We start from the raw sequence: 21472 nt of genomic DNA, 5'->3' as shown, positions 1-21472 counted from the left end.
ACAATTGATAAGATTTCTAGGCAACAGGATTTGCCTCCCCTAGATGCTCTAAAGCATTTAGCATGAAAGATTTCTTAGTAAAATGTCCTATTTTCAGTGTCTTAAGCAAGAGAATATCTTTACCAATCTTTTTATTTTGCAGTAGATTAAAAGTCACTTGTTGGATTAAAACTTAGTCACTAAATGATTTGCCTAGCATAAGACAAAATGTTTATTAACATTAAGTAGTATATTAATAATCTGATTTCTCTCTTGATAGTACTTTCTTATTCATAAGATCTAATTCTAATCGTACATGTCATAAGCACATACTTTTTAAAACAAAATTAAATTTAAGCAAAGTTTTAGGGATGGCCTAATGTAAGTATAATGTAATTTAGAAATCTCACTGACTATGGCGATTCTCAGGTGCGTTATTTGTGACTTGTTTACAGCTATAGGACGCCTCCCTCCCTGTCTAGTAGCAGATCACAAAGATAGCCTACTCCTCAGGCATTTCCTGAAGAACACTTTACTCAGAATCCAGACCCTGCGCTGGGGACATATGTAGCTCAGTGGTTGACCAGACTTGACTAGCACACACAGGCTTAGGTTAGATCCCCAAGAATGTCTTTTAAAAAAAAAAGTCCAGACCCAGTCAGTCTTGTTTTTTAAATCTTTCCCGTAAGTAATTATAACATTTGAAGTGCGTGAAAACCCTAATTTTCTTTACATCTCTTACTAGGAACCAAGGTTACATTCTGTGAGAAGAAGCTTTTCTCAGCCTTCATCTGTGGGTTTGAAACCTCGATATTCTCGAAGCCCACACTTTCATCCTAGAAAAGATTTCAGAGCAGAGGATTCAGTTTCCACTCCACCTTCCTGTACTGACTTTGTTAAGTAGACTCTTGGAGAAGTGTTTTGTCTAGAAATAGAAAATAACTAGGCCCCTGTGTGGTCTAGTAACAAATGGGTTGGGGATATGCTTAAGGTTAAATGTTTTTGCTTTTTTTTTTTTTTTTTGAGAGAGAATTTCTGAAATCTTAGTAGCCAGAACATTGAAGATGCAGAGTTAAATCATGGTTTCCTTTATTAACTCCAACATTTAAGTACTACTGAGCTATAAGCCATAACAAAGAAGACAAGAATTGTCTCTGTAAGGCAACAGCTCTTACAGACCATCATCTGGCTGTCTAACCAGCATGATCATCACACATAACCACTTACAAACATCTTTGATGCTTAAATTTTCAGTTTTATTCCAGAAGGTTCATATTTTAGACAAATCTATAGCATATATAAGAAATACTTACCAGCAGACCATTTTTTGTGTATGGTGTAATTTAAGCAAACACCACCTTGTAAGGGGACGATGTATATATTCTAGTTTCCATATTATTCTGGTTTCACTACATTTGTGTTTGTGTGTATTTTACCTATATTAAGTGGTTTTAATAAAAACATTTCACACTCTTACATTACAAATTTTTACAAACATTGATATAGAACAATATTTGTGTTATAAAAAATTCATAAAACTGTCACATTAATAACCACTTATTGTATATGGTTACTGTGGCCAAAGTGAAACTATCCTTAAATGTCCTTAAAGATTATCTATTTGTGGGCCCTTTCCTGTCATTTATACATGTAGTAGAATTGCTCATAGGGCATAGCATCTTAGGGATTATAATTCATAGTTACATCATGTCAGATTTGATACTGTCAGTATTTGTATCTTTCATTCATTCGGTTCTTTGTAAAGCTTATAGGCTTTTAAAACATTACAATTTTTCCATAACACAGTTTTATTTTTAAATGCAAAGAAGCTATGATTGCCTGCTGTTATGGAATGAGAGAAGTTTCTAAAAATTAAAAAATATGCCACAATAATTAGAATTTTAACATTAAAAAATTACTATTTTTAAGTCAATGCCTTCTGTTTACCAAATGTTGTGACTTCTGTAAAAAAAAAAAAAAATGTACTCCTTTGACAGAAGCTTGGTTAGTAAAAACAATAAGGCTATGTAAATCAGCAATGTTTCAATTGACTACATGGAAGTTTATTTTAGACTTTAATGAAATTTGATAGTACAATACTTCTAGAAAATACTAGAACTTCAGTATGTTAACTTTACATCTACTCCCAAGAATACTATTAGTACAATTAACACTGTCTTATACGTCTCCTGGGAAAAGAGTAGAAATTATAAATTTTAAATGTTCTTATCAGAAAAGCAATTCCCAAATAACTTGAATTATTTTTTTATTCTGTCTCATAAAGGATGATGACTATACTCATGGATGTACATATATATTTGGGGTATGTGATCTTAATATTTTGGGGCTAAAATGCATGTCTGTGAATAAGATATAATAGTATTGTGTATTAGATAGTATCTTCATACATCCTAAGGCCATTCCATCTATTTAAAAGTATTTTCTTTTGCTAGAGTTACTTTAAAAGTAACATGCTATATGTAATCTCTTACCAGAGCCCTGGCCAAAATATCATGAAACTATATTTGATGTTCAGCTTACCTGTTTTCAGTGTACATTTTAGTCCCATATTTATTATTCAGGCTTATTCAATGAATAACAGGCATTTCTAAAACCTTTATAAATTCCAAGAGTCTGAGAGTAATTGTATTTTGCATTTAAAGAAAAACTTATAGTTTTTGCTACCCAATTTAGTTCAGGCAATTATGCTGTCTCCTAAAATATACTGTACTTCCACATTTTCATTCAATTCTGTAAAGATTATATATTACTATATTTCTCTCTATAGACTGTAAAGCATTAAGTGGAGATAACATGAAAGTATACTAAGGTAATCCCTCAAAAGACACTACTCTGCTGAAGTTGTGATGCCTTGCTTTTATTTTTACAAATGTAACAAAAGTAATTTTAACAACTATAAGACATCAGTGTCTAAGCTTTCAGTTTCTAAAGTCTTTTCATAAGCCATCTTCTACAACCTCATCCTTGGTTTCAGACAGTTCTGAAACAACCACTAGCAGTATCTAAAGGAATGTCTAGTCAGCCTAAAAATTACTGCTGAAATACATCCTCTTTCCTTGGCACTTTAGAGATAGAAAAATAACTTTAAAGTATCCGTTAACAATTTGAGATTAGACTTAATACAGTGTGTTTCTTGCTAATCAATATTAGGATCTGTGTTTTCAGCACCAAGATAAACACAGCTACAGAGTATATACCCATAACATTCTTTACAACATATAAAAGTATGCGGACAGATTTTTAAAAGATACTAGTAAACATAAATTTTTCTGCCCTTTGTAAAAAGCTAAGTGCTGACTAGTATAGTAGTGGTAGTATTCTTCTCAGACTATTGCAAACTGTGAAAACTGCTTTTAATTAAAATAACATTTACTATCCTGATGTTTAAAAAAATGAAAATAAACTCAGCAAAAATCCCATATTTACAAGGGCTTATGTGTTTAAGCCCATGCCCTGGCTACATATATAATCTTTACAGAATTTGTTTTAAATTGTTGAGCTCAGACATACACACAAAGTTACCAATGATGGTTTCTGATAATTTGATCTAACCTGACTAGCCCCCTTTTTATTACTTGGTTTTTAAGGAGCAAGTTTTCACTGACTCCTGTCTCTCCATTGGAAATCACAGTGGTTTCCTACTACATTTACACTGGACTACAGCTATACATTTATACAGTCTGTTCATGTCAGAGTTAATATTATTTCCATGAATTACCAAAAAAAAAAAAGTATGTTCTCTTAGGTTAGAAAACTAATTTATGACATCAGTTACATCCAAAAATATTTTACTCAAAATTTGGTGTGAATTAGTTATATTATAGAGGCTGATCTTATGTGGACAATAGCTTAACTAAAAAAAATTTAAAAATAGTTCCCTTAAGCACTAAGCAACCATTTTTTATATTTTATACTAGGTTAAAACAATGTCACAATGAATGTTAAAAATGTTTCCTTTGCATCCAAATAAAAATCCTTAAAGTGGCATGAAAATCCAACCAACCATCTTTCACGCAACTAACTATATACATTTTCAGTAACTAACCTAAGAACTTTCAAATTTCGTCTACAATATCAAAGTAAGCTTATTTTAATTAGATGCCAATAATGAGTTAAAAATAAACAACGGTATAGATCAATGGTAGAATGCTTGCCTAACATGCACAAGACCCTGGTTCAATCTACAGCATTTTTTTTTAAAAAGCCATTCACAATGAAACTAGAATACAACTTAATACTAAAAACATCTGCTTTTATATACAACATAGGAAGTTTCTGTAAAATTCGTTTTATAGGAATTTAAATATAAATGCCAATGTATTGATTCTAGTTTACTAAGATTGAAAGTTTGTATGTTATGAATGCTTTCACAGTTCTTCTAGCAACTGGCATATGAAGGCGTTCTGTCAGCAGGCCATTCATGACCTACTGTGCATTTTTTGAAGAACCTACTGTGCATTTTTTGAAGAACCTAACAGCATCCCTTGCTAACCAAGATCTGTCTACATTCAAATAAGACCCTAAAGAACTTCCTTTAAGCCCAAAATTAAAATGTAGATTTCCTGGCCTTCCTAGTTAACAAGGATTTTTAAACATTTGATTTCTTAAAATACATTTTACTTAAAAGCTGAGACCTATATAAAGATGGTCTCATCCCATTTCCTTGAAGTGAAACTCAAATCTAACAAAACAGCTATAAATACTCAGTATTTCTTTTTTGCAGTTCACAATAGGTAGTAGTTTAAAGAGATGAGAATGTATTGACTATGCTATGAAATAAAAATTTATCAAGAATTATCCAGTACGTGGCATTTCGATAATGGGTAATAACCATAACTAAAGGACCTGGTTTCTGCAATCTTTTTAGGAAAGATGTCATAAGAATAGATGTCATAGAATTTAAACTGTTAGTAAGTAATAAGTTTTATTAATATGTTCATTTGTATTAAACTGTATGTATGAAATAAAGTTTCACTGTTTGTGGCCTCTAGTAAATTCTCTAGCTTTGTTACTATAATAGTTAATTAAAATAAACTTGACTATTGACTAAAGATAAATATATAAAGTTTTGAGGAAATGTCATTTCAAAGATGCTTATTATTACCCTTATGAATTTATGACAAGATACTTTTCATCTTTAGCAGATTCTTAAACTCCTTCCATGTGACTCCCTTTTCAGCCAAGACATTTTTATATGACTCTAAGATATACATGAATAGTATATGCATGCCAAACATTTACACGATAAATCATACATTTAGTTTACAGCAATCCTTTTGTACACATATAATCTTACCATTTATTAAATAAAGCCTAAACCAAATATGTGTATGAAAATGAATGTGCTTATTGCTCTTTAAATAATTAACTGAACCAGTGAGATGGCTCTCCAGGCATAGGTGCTTTCTGTGTGAGTCTAGGAACCTGAGTTCAATCCCAGCACCGTGTAAAAGCAGAAGGAGAGAAGCGGCTTCACAGTTTCCCTCTGACTTTGTCTCCATGTGTGCCAGGACATAGATCAGATGCACACACCAGCAGTAAAAATACTCCACACCTGTACGAGTTAAATCTTGGCTAAATAGTTAACACCTGAAGATTTAAAGCATCTTCAACATGTTTCAGATTACAAAATCAATTTTTATTTTATAATCACCAGTGCTGAGAATGCTGCTTCATAGAAATACATGATACAAAATGGCAGTAGAAGGTTGAGGATTGTTTCAGAAGGTGTTGGAAATTCTAATCTAATCCCAAACTGCGGTTCATTTCACTTTTTTAAAAATCAAACTGAAACTCAAACAACAACTCAAACAATCAATCAGCAACTCAAGCAACAAGTTTTATTCTTAATTTTTATATGTTGTTTTACTTTTCTATTGCTCTAATAAGACACCATGACCGAGGCAACTTATGAAAGAAAGTATTTGATTGGGCTTATTAGTCCATCAGTATTGGTACATGCCTTTAATTCCAGCCCTCGGGAGACAAACCGGTGAACCTCTGTGAGTTCAAGGCCAGGCTGATCTAAATAATGAATACCAAGACAGCCAAGGCTACAAAGTGAGACCATTGAGGATGTCGAGGGAGGGACCTAATTTAAAAAAATAAAAATAAGAAATTTGTTGTTTCAACTAAATTAATTAATTAAGATCATGCTATTCCAATCTGTAACTTGGCCATAATCAAGTCTTTGAAAGTCATGTTCGTGTTCAGTATCTCAGTGATTCTCAACTGACAAAGACTGCAATCTACTCATGTGAGACGGCTGTTCCATTTCCCCACACTGTACTGAGAAGGTGGCACCTTCTAGTTCCAGGCTTCCTAGTGCTTCCCCCCAGTTACCCACTCGAGGCTTTCATGCCTCTGCAGAACTAAACATCCTTAATAACTCAGGGCAGAACTCATTTGGAGCTTCAATTTTCTACTTGCAGTTGGCAAACTTTCCTGAAATATCCTCACATCTTACAATATCCTAGATATCTAAATCCATAATATCTGCTGTAAACTGTTCAGTTTACTAGAGATGAAATGTGTATCCTATTGCCTGTTAAGTTTGACGACAATCCAGGTGGCTAAGCCTTCCAATAGCAACTTGTACACAGAGCAGCAAAGGGTTCCCAGATATCAAACCCACAGTGTAGTCCTGTCCTTCATCATGAAACTTATAACACAATCCTAAACAGTGCTTCAGTGTGGTCAGCTCTTTCCTGTAAGATTGTTCCTTGAATTCAAAGGCATAATTTTGGGTAGCCCAAAACTACAAAGAAGTTATGAAAAAGAAACAAATTTCACCTTAACATTGGTTAATCTCTTCCCTTCTGTTTAAAATAGTTATCGGCAGTTTAAGCTGGGGCTAGACCCACACACAATATAGAAGTTTAAAATGTGAGTAAACAATCTTATGTGATTGTCACTGTTCTAGCTCTTAAATATTAACCAAATCACTATGTTCCTTGGTCGAAGCTCACCACTCCTGGGGCTAAGGAGATGACTCGATAAGTGCGTACTTATTTACCCATGCTTACCCTTCGAGCTTGACAGCCCACGTTCTGATCCCCAGATCCTAGATGAAAGTGGTACAAATATCTAGAATGCCAGCAGGCTCTGAAGGAAGCAGTGGCTGGAAACAGGAGAGTCTCCAGAATATGTGAAGGCCGGCTAACCTGGCTTACTCAGTAGTCAAGAGACTTTGACTCAAACGAGGTACAAAGGTAAGGACACATACCTCACCCTACCCACCTTCTGACCTACACACGTCTGCACCCATGAATACAAACACACCCATCCATTCCTCCACTCCCCACCCGACTCTAGCTCTCGCTCTCATTCTTATACACACACAAACACACACACAAATATTTAAACTTTAAAACAAAATTTTAAGTTCCCCAGTCCCATCCAAAGCTCCAGCAGAGAGGACTGGATCAGCTGTGCATACTCAAAGTTTTAGGGGAGAATTGAAGGCTTTCTTCTATAATTTCTACTCTTGGGTACCCTAGTCTGACTTTAGTTCCTTCCCTACCCACAAACTGGTAAAACTTTGCTGCAAAAACATGTTCTGTCTCCAAATACTTGGGTAAAAGACAAGGTAAGAACTCACCAAAGTTTATAACACCCAGAGCTACCACAAGAAATGTCAAACGATGAAACTGCAGACGAAGCTGAACCACAGACGATGGGAAATTGCCATGAGAAGGCAATTATAAATTGTCATAAAACATCAGTGTTCACTAGCCACATCTTATCTAAGAGCCTTCCTCAATAACTCAAGCTAACACCAATGCGGTACATTGCCACTCTATACTGGGTAGATAGAGGCAGAGCAGCCAGCTCCGGGAAGCCATCCCTGCTATAATAATCTTCATCATCTCACTACTTCTGCTTCATGAGTCATCCTTTTGTGAAGCCTACAAGATGATCAACTAACGGCCATGCCAATATCAGAACTTCTAAGGCTAAAGAACTCTATTGAAATTACAGTTAAAACCTTCACCAAAACAAAACCCATCAAACAAGCTTGTGCTCTAGGGCCCAACTTCCAGCCAATAGACTTGACACTCTGGTATCAGCTTCATGGTCTATTAGCCTGTTTGCACTTATTAAAGCTCATAGGAGCTCTAGAAAAGTACCTATTTATAAAACGACTGAGGTTTTAAGTGCAAAGTCTGTCTACTTGCTGCTTTTACAGCCACAGGTTTTTTCCAATTTGTAAAGTGCCTAATCAGTTTTATGTAGAATATACCTCTCAGTACATACACAGTAAAACCATTTAACATGAACGTTACCTACTGCTTCTTACATGACTTTGTAGACAGAGGACAGGCATCGGAAGGCATACTGAGGACTGAACCCGGGTCCCTCCATGCTCGGTAAGTGCCCACCACTAAGCTCTTGGTCCATCCCATTCTCATAGCTTCCTAATGTGAAGCCCTTAAAAACCCGATCTGTGCTGTGCTATCACTTCCTGTAATACTACCTCCAAAAGAATCACAAAGGTATAGGGGTGGGGGAGACCTCATAGCAAAAGGTTCTAAAAGATGCCACATAAAGTACTAACATCTCTAGAATAGGGAATCTTACAAACCTCCACATTAAGCACACACACACACACACACACACACCCATTCCTCACCTTGGAAGCGCAATCCCTCCAGGTAAATGTAACTCTCTGCTTGGCAATTCTGAACTGCTGTGTCAAACCAAACACAAATGCCAAAAGACTATTTGTCTGACCTTCTTGCCTATTACAGAAATCTGTCTAACCTTATCACCACAGAAAGAGGATCCAATTTACCACACTCCTCCACTCTGAATGCCCTGGCTACTAGAATTAAGTGATCTCTTTTCTGGTCTCCCATCTCCTCATGTCTAATAGCAGCTAGTTAAATGCCTTTCACAGATAACAAGCTGCAAAAAATCCAACAGCAAGCAAATCTCCACAGGGACATGAGGCTCACCTATGGAAGACACTACGTCCATGACACAAACTAAAACACTGCAGTAAAAGCTCACCAAAGGAGAGGTTAAAATCTCACTGCTTTTCCAGATGTCTGACTTTCTGAGACACACCACCTTGCATCACTACACAGTCCCAAGACTGCCCTATACCTCAGTAGTTTACCCTACTAGTCTCAGCAGGCAAGTAGAGAATGCCACATTGAGACCTGAGATGATCTAAGGCACAAAATGATATAAGGAGTCCAAAGGAAAGCTTGTGGAAATGGTCCTTCACCTTACCATACTGTGCTCCCTAGCAACCTACAATCTATCACTTTGGTAATTAGTAGAAACTAGAGATGAATAGTGGCACTTTAGAGTAAGCCTGGAGGAACTTCCAGCACAATTGTTTACTCCATAGTGAGCTCTTTTTCCTTAATACCATACTTAAAATGTATGTTCCAAAGCAAGCTCATTTTAAAATGTGGCCTAGCTGTCCTGTTAATTTGAAACATAAGGCTGACTAATCAGTGCACTAATTGTTACTGTAACATCTTCTCTGGAGCCTTGGAGAGAGCCCTGAATCCCAGACAGTTCTGAACACTGACATTTTCTCCCTTCAACATTACTGTCAATAAGTGTAACCAAACAGATGTAAAGAAGGTACTTACAACCACACTTTAATAAGTTAAAAGGCAGGCCTGGTGGCATACCCTGTAATCCCAACACCTGAAAAGTGGAAGCAAGAGACTGATGATAACAAATTACATAGTGAAAGCTTGTCTCAAAGAGAAGTAATCAACAAAAACTATTTTGACATAAATTTACTAACTACAATATTTTATATTTCCCATACTATGTATCCTGATTGACCAAAAATAATCATGAGGTAAATTATGTATGTGGATAAGAAATAATATAAAGAATACAACCCTTTTGAGGGCTTTATAGATGAACATGTAACTGTTACTATTATCTGTAATACAGTGTACCTCAAGAGCTTTTTAGTTTTTTCATATAAACAAACCTGTCATATTTACTTATATCCTATTGTACATGTCACTTTAATAGTTTTAAAATTAGAATTCTAGTGTCCTTGTGTTGTAAAAATATCAGTTTCCAAAGTTATCCTTTAAGAACAGTACAATTCCAAAATTCTGTGAATTACACAGCTGAAAATAATTCTTCTGAAAGGACACTCTCAAGGAGCTCAATGTGTGCGAGCAGAGCCATCTGCTGGATCGAGTGTAGTATTACAAAGCACAACTGCTGGGCTGACATGGGCAAAAGTCTAGGACACTGGTTCCTAAAGTTCAGGGTACAAAAAAAAAAACTCTTTAACAGGAGACTCTGTTTAACAAAGTAGGGCTGACCTGTAAAAACAGGGCAGGGACTTCCAACCCTAGTTTTAGTTGAAGAAGGGGCTGTGTTAAATTAGCCTGGGGAGCAGAAGCCCTGCCCCTGGGTTGGGAGAAGGTGCAATGAGAAGGAAGTGTCTGCATCTTGGTCCTGCCCTCAACCATCCTTCTCTTGGAGACACTGGTGAACAAGAACAGTGGTTAATGGCACTGAGAAATGAAAAGAACTGGGTTAGGGACCTGAATCGTTCTGTTCATAAGGACATAGTTTATGTGCTCATTTGATACATACTCTTTAAACATGACTTTACTTAAAACCGCAAAAAGAATACATTTGATCTTTTACTACCGGTCAGTAAGAGCTGAGTTCCTAGGTCCTGTGGGCTTTCACTAGCCGAGTCCTGGATTGGTCCAGTCTAGGAAACAAAAGCCCAGTGTCAGGTCCCAACTTTCTCCCCTCAAAGGGGCATGGGTGTCCATAGAATCGAGGTAGGAAGTAGAGTTCTCCAAGGCCTCTCTCTGTGGTAGAGACTCCCAGTCTTGACAGCAGTTTATCTGCTAAGTTTGGAGTAACAGGCTGAAGCAAAGTTCCACACACTCGCAAGCACTCCAAGGCTACGTGAAGCACAGTACCCAGCCAGGGAGCATCCTCAGGGCTCTCCCAGTTCAATTTCCATGGTGCGTGCCTTTGGACGAAACCATTGGTTTGCCGAACACAGCTGGATACCGCCTCCAGAGCCTTATAGATCTGAAAGTCATTATAATAGCCCGCTACCAGTTTGGGTAAAGTGGCCACTGCAGTTACAAGCGCATAGTCTTCTGCCTGCACACGAACTGACGGCCCCGTTAACCCTGGCTCACTGGGAAAACAAGCAGCACAGAAAGATGGGTAGGTTCCAGAAGGATTTATTCTGTAGGCAGTGCACCGGTTTAAAAGCCCTCCTAAGGCATCTGCCAGCTCGGAGTCCAGCAATTTAACCACCTTTTCATCATAGTAATCGCAGTCCCAATTGGGAACGCCCTGCCGAAGGAGAAAGTAGCGAAAGCCATCCACAGTATAGCGATCAAGGCAAGTCCTGGGATCCACCACGTTGCCCAAGCTTTTGGACATTTTTTGGCCACTCACCGTCCAGTGCGAGTGGACATAGATGCGATGTGGTGGCCTCAATCCTGCCCCTAGGAGAAGGGCAGGCCAATAAATAGCATGAAATTTGAGAATGTCCTTACCTATGATATGAGAGGTGGCTGGCCACCAAGACTTGAAATCTGCATCTGGGTAGCCAACTACAGTGAGGTAGTTGACCAGGGCATCCAGCCACACGTAGATGGTCTGCGAGTCGTCCCCGGGAACTGGTATGCCCCAGTGCAGATGGCTACTCCTTCGAGAAACGGACAGGTCAGGCAGCTCCTCCTCCAGCCACTGAAGAACTGCCTGGTGGAACGGTTCCGGTGTGATTGCCTGAGGATTGTTTCCAAGCCACTGCTGGAGTGGTTCTCGGAACTGAGAAAGCTTGAAAATGTAATTTTCTTCCTTCGTCCAGGAGACAGGATGCCCGCTCTCGAGGGACACAGGACACGGATCCCCGGACGGACCCACCTGCCGAGTAACCTTGGCCTCGGGCAAGAAGCACTCATCCGAGGCACAATACCACCCTTCATAGATCCCTTTGTAAAGCAGACCCCGGGCCTCCAGCACACCCCAGAAGTGCTGCACCGCTACACGGTGCCGAGCCTCCGTGGTGCGGATGAAGTCCGTGGAGGAGATGTCAGCCTCCCGGAAAAGCTGCAAGAACTGGGCAGACACTCGATCGCACAGCTCGATCGGGGCCAAGCCGGCGGTGGCTGCCGCCTGCTGGATCTTCAGGCCGTGCTCATCCGTGCCGGTGGAAAACCGCGTGGACGCAGAGCCAGGAACTCGTAGACGACGGTAGCGGCACAGGGCGTCGGCCAGCAGCGCCGAGTACAGGTGCCCGATGTGCGGCGCGGCGTTCACGTAGAAGATAGGTGTGGTGAAGTAGGCCCGCGCTTCCCCGGCGTCGCCACTAGCGCTCGGCGAGCACGAACTGTAGCGGCGACAGCCGCGGCCGGCCCGGGTGCGCGTCAACACCCAGCGAGCACACTGCCGCAGCATGGTGACAGCCGGCCCCAGCACTGGCCGTGTTCCGGAGCACGGGAAAGGGCGCGTGCGCAGCTGGACGGTACCGCCGCTTCCGGCGCGGAAGCCAATGAACGGCGAGCGGTGACTCCTGCGGCCCCGCCTACAACTCCCCCGCCTCCACGGGTTTCCTGCAGCGCGCAGGGGCGGGTGGCCCGCGGGAGTTTTTGAGTAGTCGGCTAGTGGGTTCCCTGTCAGGGCAGTTGGGGAAAGAAGAGCGTATCCCGTGTGTTGTGCAGTTTTACTCTTTGAGATCTGTTCTGGATCTGAACTGAACTCATCGGTTCTGGACTGAACTTGTTGGCAAGATTTTTATATTGAGGTATTTTCCAAACTCATTAATTGTCACATAGCAAGGCACAAATCCGGCCTCTTGGTATCCTCTAGTCAACATTAGAAAAACCATTTAAGGTTTATCTCAGAATCTAAATAAATCTGAAAGAAAGGAAAATAATTTCACAAAGCGCTTTAAGGAAAGGTAAGCACTGGCAGAAAAGGAAATAACGTGTCTGAACGTGTTGCTGAGCCTTAAGGATTGATTTGAGAACCCATCCAGGGACTGGAGTGCGGAGTCACGGGTGTGCAGATAAGGAAACGTTAACTTTCAGCTTTATTGTACAAAACCAGTCACAACATTCTCCTCTAATAGTCTTGAAATTCTTCCAAGACTGAGCTTTGAGAATGAAATCCTAATTTTTAGCAGGAGAGAATTTAAAAATCCCAAATTTTTATTATTAATCCTTGGCTCACTGCATATTTTCTCATCCACAACTGGCCTCCCCACCCCCATTTAATTTAAACAGTGTATGTATGCACATACTAAAATGAGATTGGAACACCTATAAACCCTCACCCAACCTAAGTACTGTGAGTGACTCTCAAAGAATGGTCCCCAAAGCAGCATGAGACACACCAGGAACTTAGTTAGACATACATATTCTGAGGCCCGTTCCCTACCTGCTGAGGCAGAAACTGGGATCTCAGACCAGCAATCTAAGCTTTACTGAGCTCCCCAATGGACTGTGGTGCACATCAGTGTTTAAGTTAGAGATGAGCTGCAGTTTAGATCTGTGCGCTATTCTCCCCTCTCTTCCAAGAGTAATAGTGCCCTGAGGGGTTTTTTGTTTTTTGGTTTTGGTTGTTTTGTTTTGTTGTTGTTGTTGGTTTTGGTTTTTTTGTTTGTTTGTTTGTTTTTGTTTTGTTTTGTTTTGTTTTTTGAGACAGGGTTTCTCTGTATAGCCCTGGCTGTCCTGGAACTCACTTTGTAGACCAGGTTGGCCTTGAACTCAGAAATCCGCCTGCCTCTGCCTCCCAGGTGCTGGGATTAAAGGCATGCGCCATCCACTGTGTTGCCTACTTGAACCAGGTACACCTGGGAGGCAGGCTGGGGCTGAAAAAGACTTAGACAGATAGACAGACAGACAGACAGACGAGAGAGAGAGAGAGAGAGAGAGAGAGAGAGAGAGAGAATGATAATGGAGCCAAGACAAAGGTCCTGATCAAGGCCCGCAAGTTTATTAAATAGACCGTGCTTATAAGGGGGAAGGCCCATCGCCCCCACCCCCTACCCCCCACCCCCTTGCCAGGCTTCTATATGTATTGTTGCCTACTTGTTAGCACTAGTCTGCCGGCTCCACACTTGGTGCCTGGAGCCATTTCGTCAGCACTCGGTGGCCAGGCTGGCCGCTTATTCAGGAAATTCTCAGGAAAACAGGTTCAGCTTCTCAGCAGGTAGAAGAAGAGCAGGGCAGTTGTCACTTCAAAAGAAGCCAGTTGTAAGAAGCCAGCTAAGTCGGAAAGCTGCACCACAGGTGGCAGACTAGTCGGTACCAACCCGCTTCAGGCTGGGGGAGCCTACACCACTGCACGGCCTGCCCTGAGTTTTTACTTACAGGTTCACATTCCTGTATAGCACCAGTGCATTTGAGTAACATTGCTTATATTTAATTACCATTTTAAAAGACAGCAGGGCACGTAGTCTCTCTTACCTTTCTAATTCAACATTTCCTTCCTAAGATTCAACCATATTGTTCATTCCTTTTGACGTCTGCATGGTGTGTAAAGACATGTGGTGAGTTGGATGTGCTTTCTGGGATGATTTAGAAGATAGACTGATGGCGTTCTCTACAGGAACTACAGAAGGTGAAACAAACGTCCAAGGCGTAGTCAGTCTGTGTGTTCTAGTTGGTCTGCAAATGTGCAAAAGGTAAGTAGAAAGTAGATAAAACTAAAAGTTGGGGGTTGTCTGCTCACTAGCATTCATGGTCCTGGAAGGTACCCTGCACTGACTAGAGGATAAAGCTAAACACCAAGCCAGTTACAAACCTTTCCTTATGCAATGATGACCTCTCTGCATGATATGCTGGTACAACAATGCCACACAAGATGTGGAGTAACCAACCACTATCTGGTTGGATTTAGGGACCACTCCATGAAATAAAGCCAGTACCTGACACTTCTCAGTTGGCCAAGAACCTGAGACTAGACAGGCATGGACCCAGGGGCAAACCAAACACTACTGTTCTGCTAAAAGAACAATAACAATAAAATGACGCCTAACAACATTCTGCTGTATGCATAGATCAGTGTCTCACTGAGCCGGCATCAGAAAACTGTCCTCCTACAGATGAGAGCTTGTATAGATAGCCATGAGTGAACAGTGTGCAGAGAATGAGAGGCTGTGGAACACTCAGTCCTAAATGGGACATCTTCATCAAACCTCAGGGCTCAGGAAACGACGCTGAAGAGAAAGAAAGAAAAAGATGGTGAGAGGCAGTGGAGATGAGAGACACCAAGAAAACAGCACCTTCCAGACAGGATCAATGCATGTATGAACTCACGGAGACAGAGGCAGCTAACACGGGGCTCTACAAGTAGGGGCCTGATGGGTCCCAGTGCTGAGAGGGGGACATGGTCACAAGTTTACATCCCTAACCCAGAAGCTACCTCCAGTTGGCAACTACTTGCAAATGAAAACTTGTTTTCTCAGTGGAGTCTTACTAGGATATGAACCTCACTTAGGGCAGGCAGGCCCCATGCTCAGCAAGAGTTGGCTGACACAAAACTAACTCAGTACCTGTGGAGATGGTGTGTCTCATAACACTTTGTGTGCTCCGTTTTTACCTTTTGCTTATCTAGTAGTTTCCAACTTTGTGATTTTTATGATGTGTGTGTTTTTATAGTATGTGTGTCCTCTGTTTTTGTTTTCTGTTTCCTTTGTTTTATTCCAGTTTGTTTATTGGTATGTTTGTTGTCTAAAAACGAAGAAGGTGGAACTGGATGGGTGGGAGGCAGTCAGGATGTGGGAGGACTTTAAGAGGGGAAACTTGGAATGTACTTTATGAAAAGTTTATTTCCAATTTTAAAAAGAAGGAAAAAGAGCCGGGCGTGATGGCGCATGCCTTTAATCCCAGCACTCGGGAGGCAGAGGCAGGCAGATTTTTGAGTTCAAGGCCAGCCTGGTCTACAAAGTGAGTTCCAGGACAGCCAGGGCTATACAGAGAAACCCTGTCTCGAAAAACCAAAAAAAAAAAAAAAGAAGGAAAAAATTGAAAAAGGGTAGAGTTGTATAAAGCAAACGCAACTGGCAAATCAGGTTCTCCTTCAGGTCTACAGTTTCCGTTGCCAGCAAGTCAAGGCTTCCGCAGACAAGCGTGCGCTTTGTCCTGGCTTGTTTTCTGTGGCTATAATAAGCTTCATGGCAAACAACAACTTGGGAAGGAAAGAGTGTATTGTAGTTTACTTTCTATCTATCATGAAAGGAACTCAAAGCAGGAACCTGGAGGCAAGAACCGAGGCAGAATCCAAGGAGGAACCCACTGCTTGATCCTGTGACTTGCTCAGTTTGCTTCCTTATATAACGCAGGGCCACCTGATCAGGGTGACACTGCCCACAATGACCTGGGCCTCCCACAGCAATCACTAATTCAGAAAATGGCCGCAGACTTGCCTACAGACAACCGATGGAGGCATTTTCTGAATTGGCTTTCCCTCTTCCTAGATGACTCTAGCTTGTATCAAGTTGACAAAAAAACCAAGCAGAACACCTTTTTCTCCCATCTTATAAATAAAATGTTGAGAGCCCACTAGGGCTCTGCTTCTCTCCTTCCCCGTGTAACAGAACTCCCTGAAGTAAACAGCTGCTCATAGATGCAACTGGTTCAAGTTTGGGGCAATTTCAAACAGAATTGATATTTACATTCTCAGATGTCTCTCTTGGTACCTACATGCAAATGTTTCTCTAAGTCTATACCTAGGAATGAAATTGCTGGAACATTAAAAAAAAATGTTGAATGTTCAGCTTCACAGGATAATGCCAAGTTTCTTCCAACATAGTTAAAAAAATTCACACTCCTATATGCACTCTTATACATTTCCTTGGAAAAAAATCAGTACTTAGTGTCATATGTTTTCATTCTGGCCAGTCAAGTGGATACAAAGTTATATTACTGATGTTCACAACATCCAAAAAGTGAGATATGAAATGTTCTGCATCCATACAGTGCTTTCTCCACAAGGTTAGCTCTTCCAGCCCAAATCCTCAGGCCTGACTTGCTCAGTTTCTTTCTTCAGTGCTTTAAAGTTTTTACTGTAGAGCTCTATATACTTGATTCAATATAATTCAAGGTAAAATGTTGAAGCTGCAGGGCAGATTTCTGAGTTCGAGGCCAGCCTGGTCTACAGAGTGAGTTCCAGGACAGCCAGAGCTACAGAGAAACCCTGTCTTGAAAAACCAAAAAAAAAAAAAAAAAAAAGTTGAAGCTGTTGTAAATCTATTTTCCTGGTTGCTTTCTCTGTCTTTGACATTGGCATAAAAGGCATGTACTGATTTTTTTTTATGTGTTGACTTTGTACCCAGCCACTTTGCTGAAAGTGTTTATCCATTCTAAAAGTTTTCTGATGCAGTCTTGTATTTTCTTGAGACAGGGTTTCTCTGTGTAGACCAGGCTGTCCTCAAACTCACAGAGATCCATCTGCCTCTGCCTCCTGAGTGCTGGGATTAAAGGCATATGCCACCATTGCTGGGCTAAAGTATTCCTTTGGGATCTCTTTGGTATTGAGTCACATCCAATCTGTAAGTAAGGATGCCTTGACTTCTTCCTTTCATATTTGCATCCTTTTTAACTTTTTGCTCTCACTCTCAGTTCAACAGCACTCAGGAGGCAGAGACAAGAAGATATCTTTGTTCAAGGCCAGCCTGGTCTACAAAGTGAATTCCAGGACAGACAAGGGATACACACACACACACACACACACACACACCTTGTCTCAAAAAAACAAAAAAAAAACAAATTAAACAAACAAAAACCCCCATATTGTTGAGTTGTCATAGGTTCAGCTTCCCTGTCACATCTAGAAGACACAATCTTGCAGCAGACATCCTGGTCCTCTGCCCCTCTGGGAGGTTGCCTGGGAGGGATTATATTGTAGATGTTATCATTTGGTGCCAGGCACCTGATGGTCAGTTGTTGTCCACATTTTGACTAGTTGTGGCTTTTTATAATGGTCTTTGTCTGATGCACAGTTTTCTTTGATGAGAGGTTAGAGCTACATTTCTGTGTGGTTATAAGGATAAGGATTTAGGAAGAAGTTAGCAATTACACTGGGTTAGGAAAGCCAGGGATAGGCTTCCTTCTTGAGACCACGCCCTCTCCAGCCACTGGTCATTTGCTATGTTTATAATAAGAGACTTGAATTCCTTCCTTTTGAGTGGGCCTTAAGTCCAAGGATTGTCCACTTACAAATAAATCACTTAAAAAGTAATAAACTATTTGTCCATGTATGAAGGAGAATATACATATTTTAGAAATAATTCAAGGGTGGGAGAATAATCCTTACAGAACTTTTCACAGTGGAAACTTAAAATAAGCAAATGTTTCTTCCCTAGTGTTGTTGTGGGAATGCAGTGAAGTGCCAGGATAAATATAACAGAATCCTCAGAGGTTGGTGTCAAGACTCCCAGACACCCAAATCCAAGGGTGTCCAGCCCTTATATAAAATGATGCAGTACTTGAATATCACGCACAACCATCCCCACTGCATCAAATCATCTCTAAGCTGTACACTAACATGTAAATTTAGAAGGTAGTAGGTACGTGCCTTGTGCTTGGCAGGCTGCTGTGTCCAGGAACAATAACAACAATGTCTGCACGTGCTCAGGGGCAGCTTTCCAAACATATCTTCGATATGCATTTGTTTGACTATCCAGATGTGAACCCTACATATCGGTAGCAATAATTGTGAAGACAGGAACACATGCCACATTAATAATGAAAATGATTTTAAAATATTGTTAAAAGTCAAACAAAATTCTGTTCTTTTGCAGTTGTAGAGAGAAATGGCCTAAGTGTTATTCAGTTATGACCTTAAGAAACTACAGTTCCTCTTGCTATAGGAGAAGTGCTTGTGAGTAGTGATGCCTTTAATCCCAGAACTCTGGATCTCTGAGTTCAAAGACAATGTATAAAACCTACTGTAGATAGTGAGTTCCAGGCCAGCCAAGGCAGTAATGTGCTTCTCTTGTAAGCATGATGATCTGTGTTCAATCTTCACAAGCAACATTTTAAATAAAGAAAGAAATAAAGAAAGAAAGAAAGCAAACTGAGCATGGTACAATCCCAGGGAGGGGGAGGGAGGGGGATGGAGACATGTGACTGCCTCAGGCTTATGTGACTGCCTCAGGCTTGTTTGCCTGCTAGCCTAGGCTACTTGGAGAGCTCCAACCAAAGAGAGACAGTCTTAAAAAATAGGGAGATGCTGTGTGGTGATGGCACACACCTTTGATGCCAGCACTTGGGAGACAAAGGCTGAAGGATCTTGGTGAGACAAAGCCAGCCTAGTTTACAGAGACAACCAGGGCTACATAGAGAAACCCTGTCTCCAAAAAAAAGAAAGAAAACTCCTAAGATATAACACCTGGAATTACCCTCTAGCCACACACACACACAAGTAATTAGAGTATGTGCACACACAATAATAATTATAATACATAATAATGCCTAATAATACATAATATATAACTACATGCATAATAATGAGAAAGAGCTGCATCCAGTCAGCATCAGCATCAGTCGAAATCAGTAGCCTTCTTTCTAGCTCCCTTCCATGTACTTAAAGCATCTTCCTCAGGCTGTACTAGTGATATATCCAATATGAAGATGGATGTCCTTTGACTTCATTTGGCTATTTGATTTCCTTTTACCCTCTGCAAAATAAGACCTAAGCATCCAAAGCCCTTAGCTTAGCTCTTTCCTCATTCCCAGGTTAGCTTCTTTTTTTTTTTTTTTTTGCTTTGCTTTGCTTTGCTTTGCTTTGCTTTGCTTTCGCATTTTATGTCCTAGCAGTCAGTTGCTTAGTGTTGCTCATTTGTGCCGTCCTGTCTCACAAGTCTGGCTTTAGTTCTGTGCTCCTCTTCTCCAGTCACATGCTCCCACCTCTCTGTGTCAGTCTCACTCACCCTCGAAACCATCCAGGATATCGTCCCATATGTTCCTGTTGAGTCATCTTTTGTATCCAGTGCTTTTTAAGTACCTGGCAATGGCAGGCACTTGATAAAGGTAGTGGATACTTAATAAACAACTCTCCAATACCGTAATTGGTGCCAGTGACCAGCAGAGACTCCATTGCTACTGTATAACAGCACAACAGTCCATTCTACAAAAAAGGACATGGAATATGGCGATCAGTAATCTTTGTAAATGGTCAGATGAGTCACTCTTTCTGTCTACTGATTCATCTAATTTACCCAGAATTCCCTTCCACTGACTATGCCCATCCTTTAACATGGAGACCATGGAATGGTCTCCTATACAAAATGCTTTTGAGAAGTAAAATACTTAAAGAAGTACGGAGCAAAAGATGACAGTGATCTACAGACTAAATAACCCACATGCTCCTTCCAGGATTTTCATGTGCACAATTTAATGGACTGAAATTTTTCTTCACCACTGGCATTCTCCAGGTTCTCAAAGGAGATCAGGATTTATTTTGTAAATAGTTGAAGTGGTGCCGAAATCACTTCCTTCCTATCCTGATGGCCAGCTCTGTCTCATAGGAGCATTGCTCTCTGCAGGCAGGGGGCTAGGGCAGAAGACCAGGTTCTCTTTAAAACCATCCTGTGGCGGATGTCCCACTAGGGACATTTTAAGAGGAAAAGAAATTGGTACTCAAAGAAGTCAAGTTAATCTACCCAAGAGCATCTCTGTGGTAAGCAGGAGGAGACTGCACTCACAAGCAGTCTGCTTCCAGGCCTCCCTCTGAGTGGCTGGAGCACACATCCTATCATGCACAGACCAACAATAAATGTGCATTGCAGTGGCTCCACGTAAATCATCCTTGACCTCAGCATGCAGCAAATTACCATTTACATTACAAACAAGATTAAATGAGTCAACTTATCTACATTTGACATTTTTTTTTAAACTAAAGCCATTTTGAGACCCATAGCACTGTGGTCAGGCAGTACTAAGTCCTCTAATAGGGGTGTTTTAAATCAAGGGCACTGGGCTGGTGAGCTGCCTAACCCAAGGACACTGGCTGCTTTGAGGTGTGGTTCCAGCACTCCAACAAGGGAGTTTATAGCCACTTGTTGCCCCAGGTCCAAAGGGTCTGACGCCCCTCCTCTGGGGGAGGATCCCTGCACCACACACAAGCACACACATAAATAAAATAACAAACCAAGAATGCTGGAGGGAACTAATTCCTCTGTAACTGTCTCTTCTTTGCAATTACATAGGATGTTTTTCCTTTTAACTGTTTTTTTTTTCTTTTTTCATTAGTGCATGATAACTGAACAAAAGAAAAATTAAAATCATAGTGACATTTCTATACATCTATTCAATGTACATTGACCACATTCACTCTTTCTTCCCCAAGTATTTATGAGATAGCTTACGTTTTTTGTGCTTTTTTTATACTTGGTGGTTTTAATCAGCACATCTTTCCAGAAAAACAAAAAAACAAAAACAAAAAACAAAAAAAACCCCCGCTGTGTGGAAAGAAGTTTTCCCCTAGGACTGAGAAC

At 40.5% G+C, this 21472-nt stretch overlaps 2 protein-coding genes across 5 annotated transcripts in view; one reads left to right on the top strand and one right to left on the bottom strand.

Moving 5' to 3' along the window:
* Positions 1–9600: 9600 nt before the first annotated feature.
* Mars2 (methionyl-tRNA synthetase 2, mitochondrial) lies at positions 9601–12533 on the bottom strand. Its single transcript, XM_021163046.1, has one exon. It carries the CDS (start codon positions 12424–12426, stop codon positions 10666–10668), a length of 1761 nt encoding a protein of 586 aa, XP_021018705.1. The 5' UTR covers positions 12427–12533; the 3' UTR covers positions 9601–10665.
* Positions 12534–14538: 2005 nt separating this feature from the next.
* The window catches only part of Rftn2 (raftlin family member 2), a 64394-nt gene continuing 57460 nt past the window's right edge, over positions 14539–21472 (top strand). For all 4 annotated transcript variants that reach the window (XM_029483135.1, XM_029483125.1, XM_029483145.1 and 1 more), the window contains exon 1: positions 14539–14656. The gene's annotated coding sequence lies outside the window, so the exon portion shown is untranslated. The remainder of the gene's footprint in view (positions 14657–21472) is intronic.

This window comes from Mus caroli, chromosome 1, assembly GCF_900094665.2.
Source record: "Mus caroli chromosome 1, CAROLI_EIJ_v1.1, whole genome shotgun sequence".
Classification (NCBI taxonomy): Eukaryota; Metazoa; Chordata; class Mammalia; order Rodentia; family Muridae; genus Mus; species Mus caroli.
The sequence above is the reverse complement of the archived record's forward strand: the minus strand, read 5'-3'. Positions and strand labels throughout refer to the sequence as shown.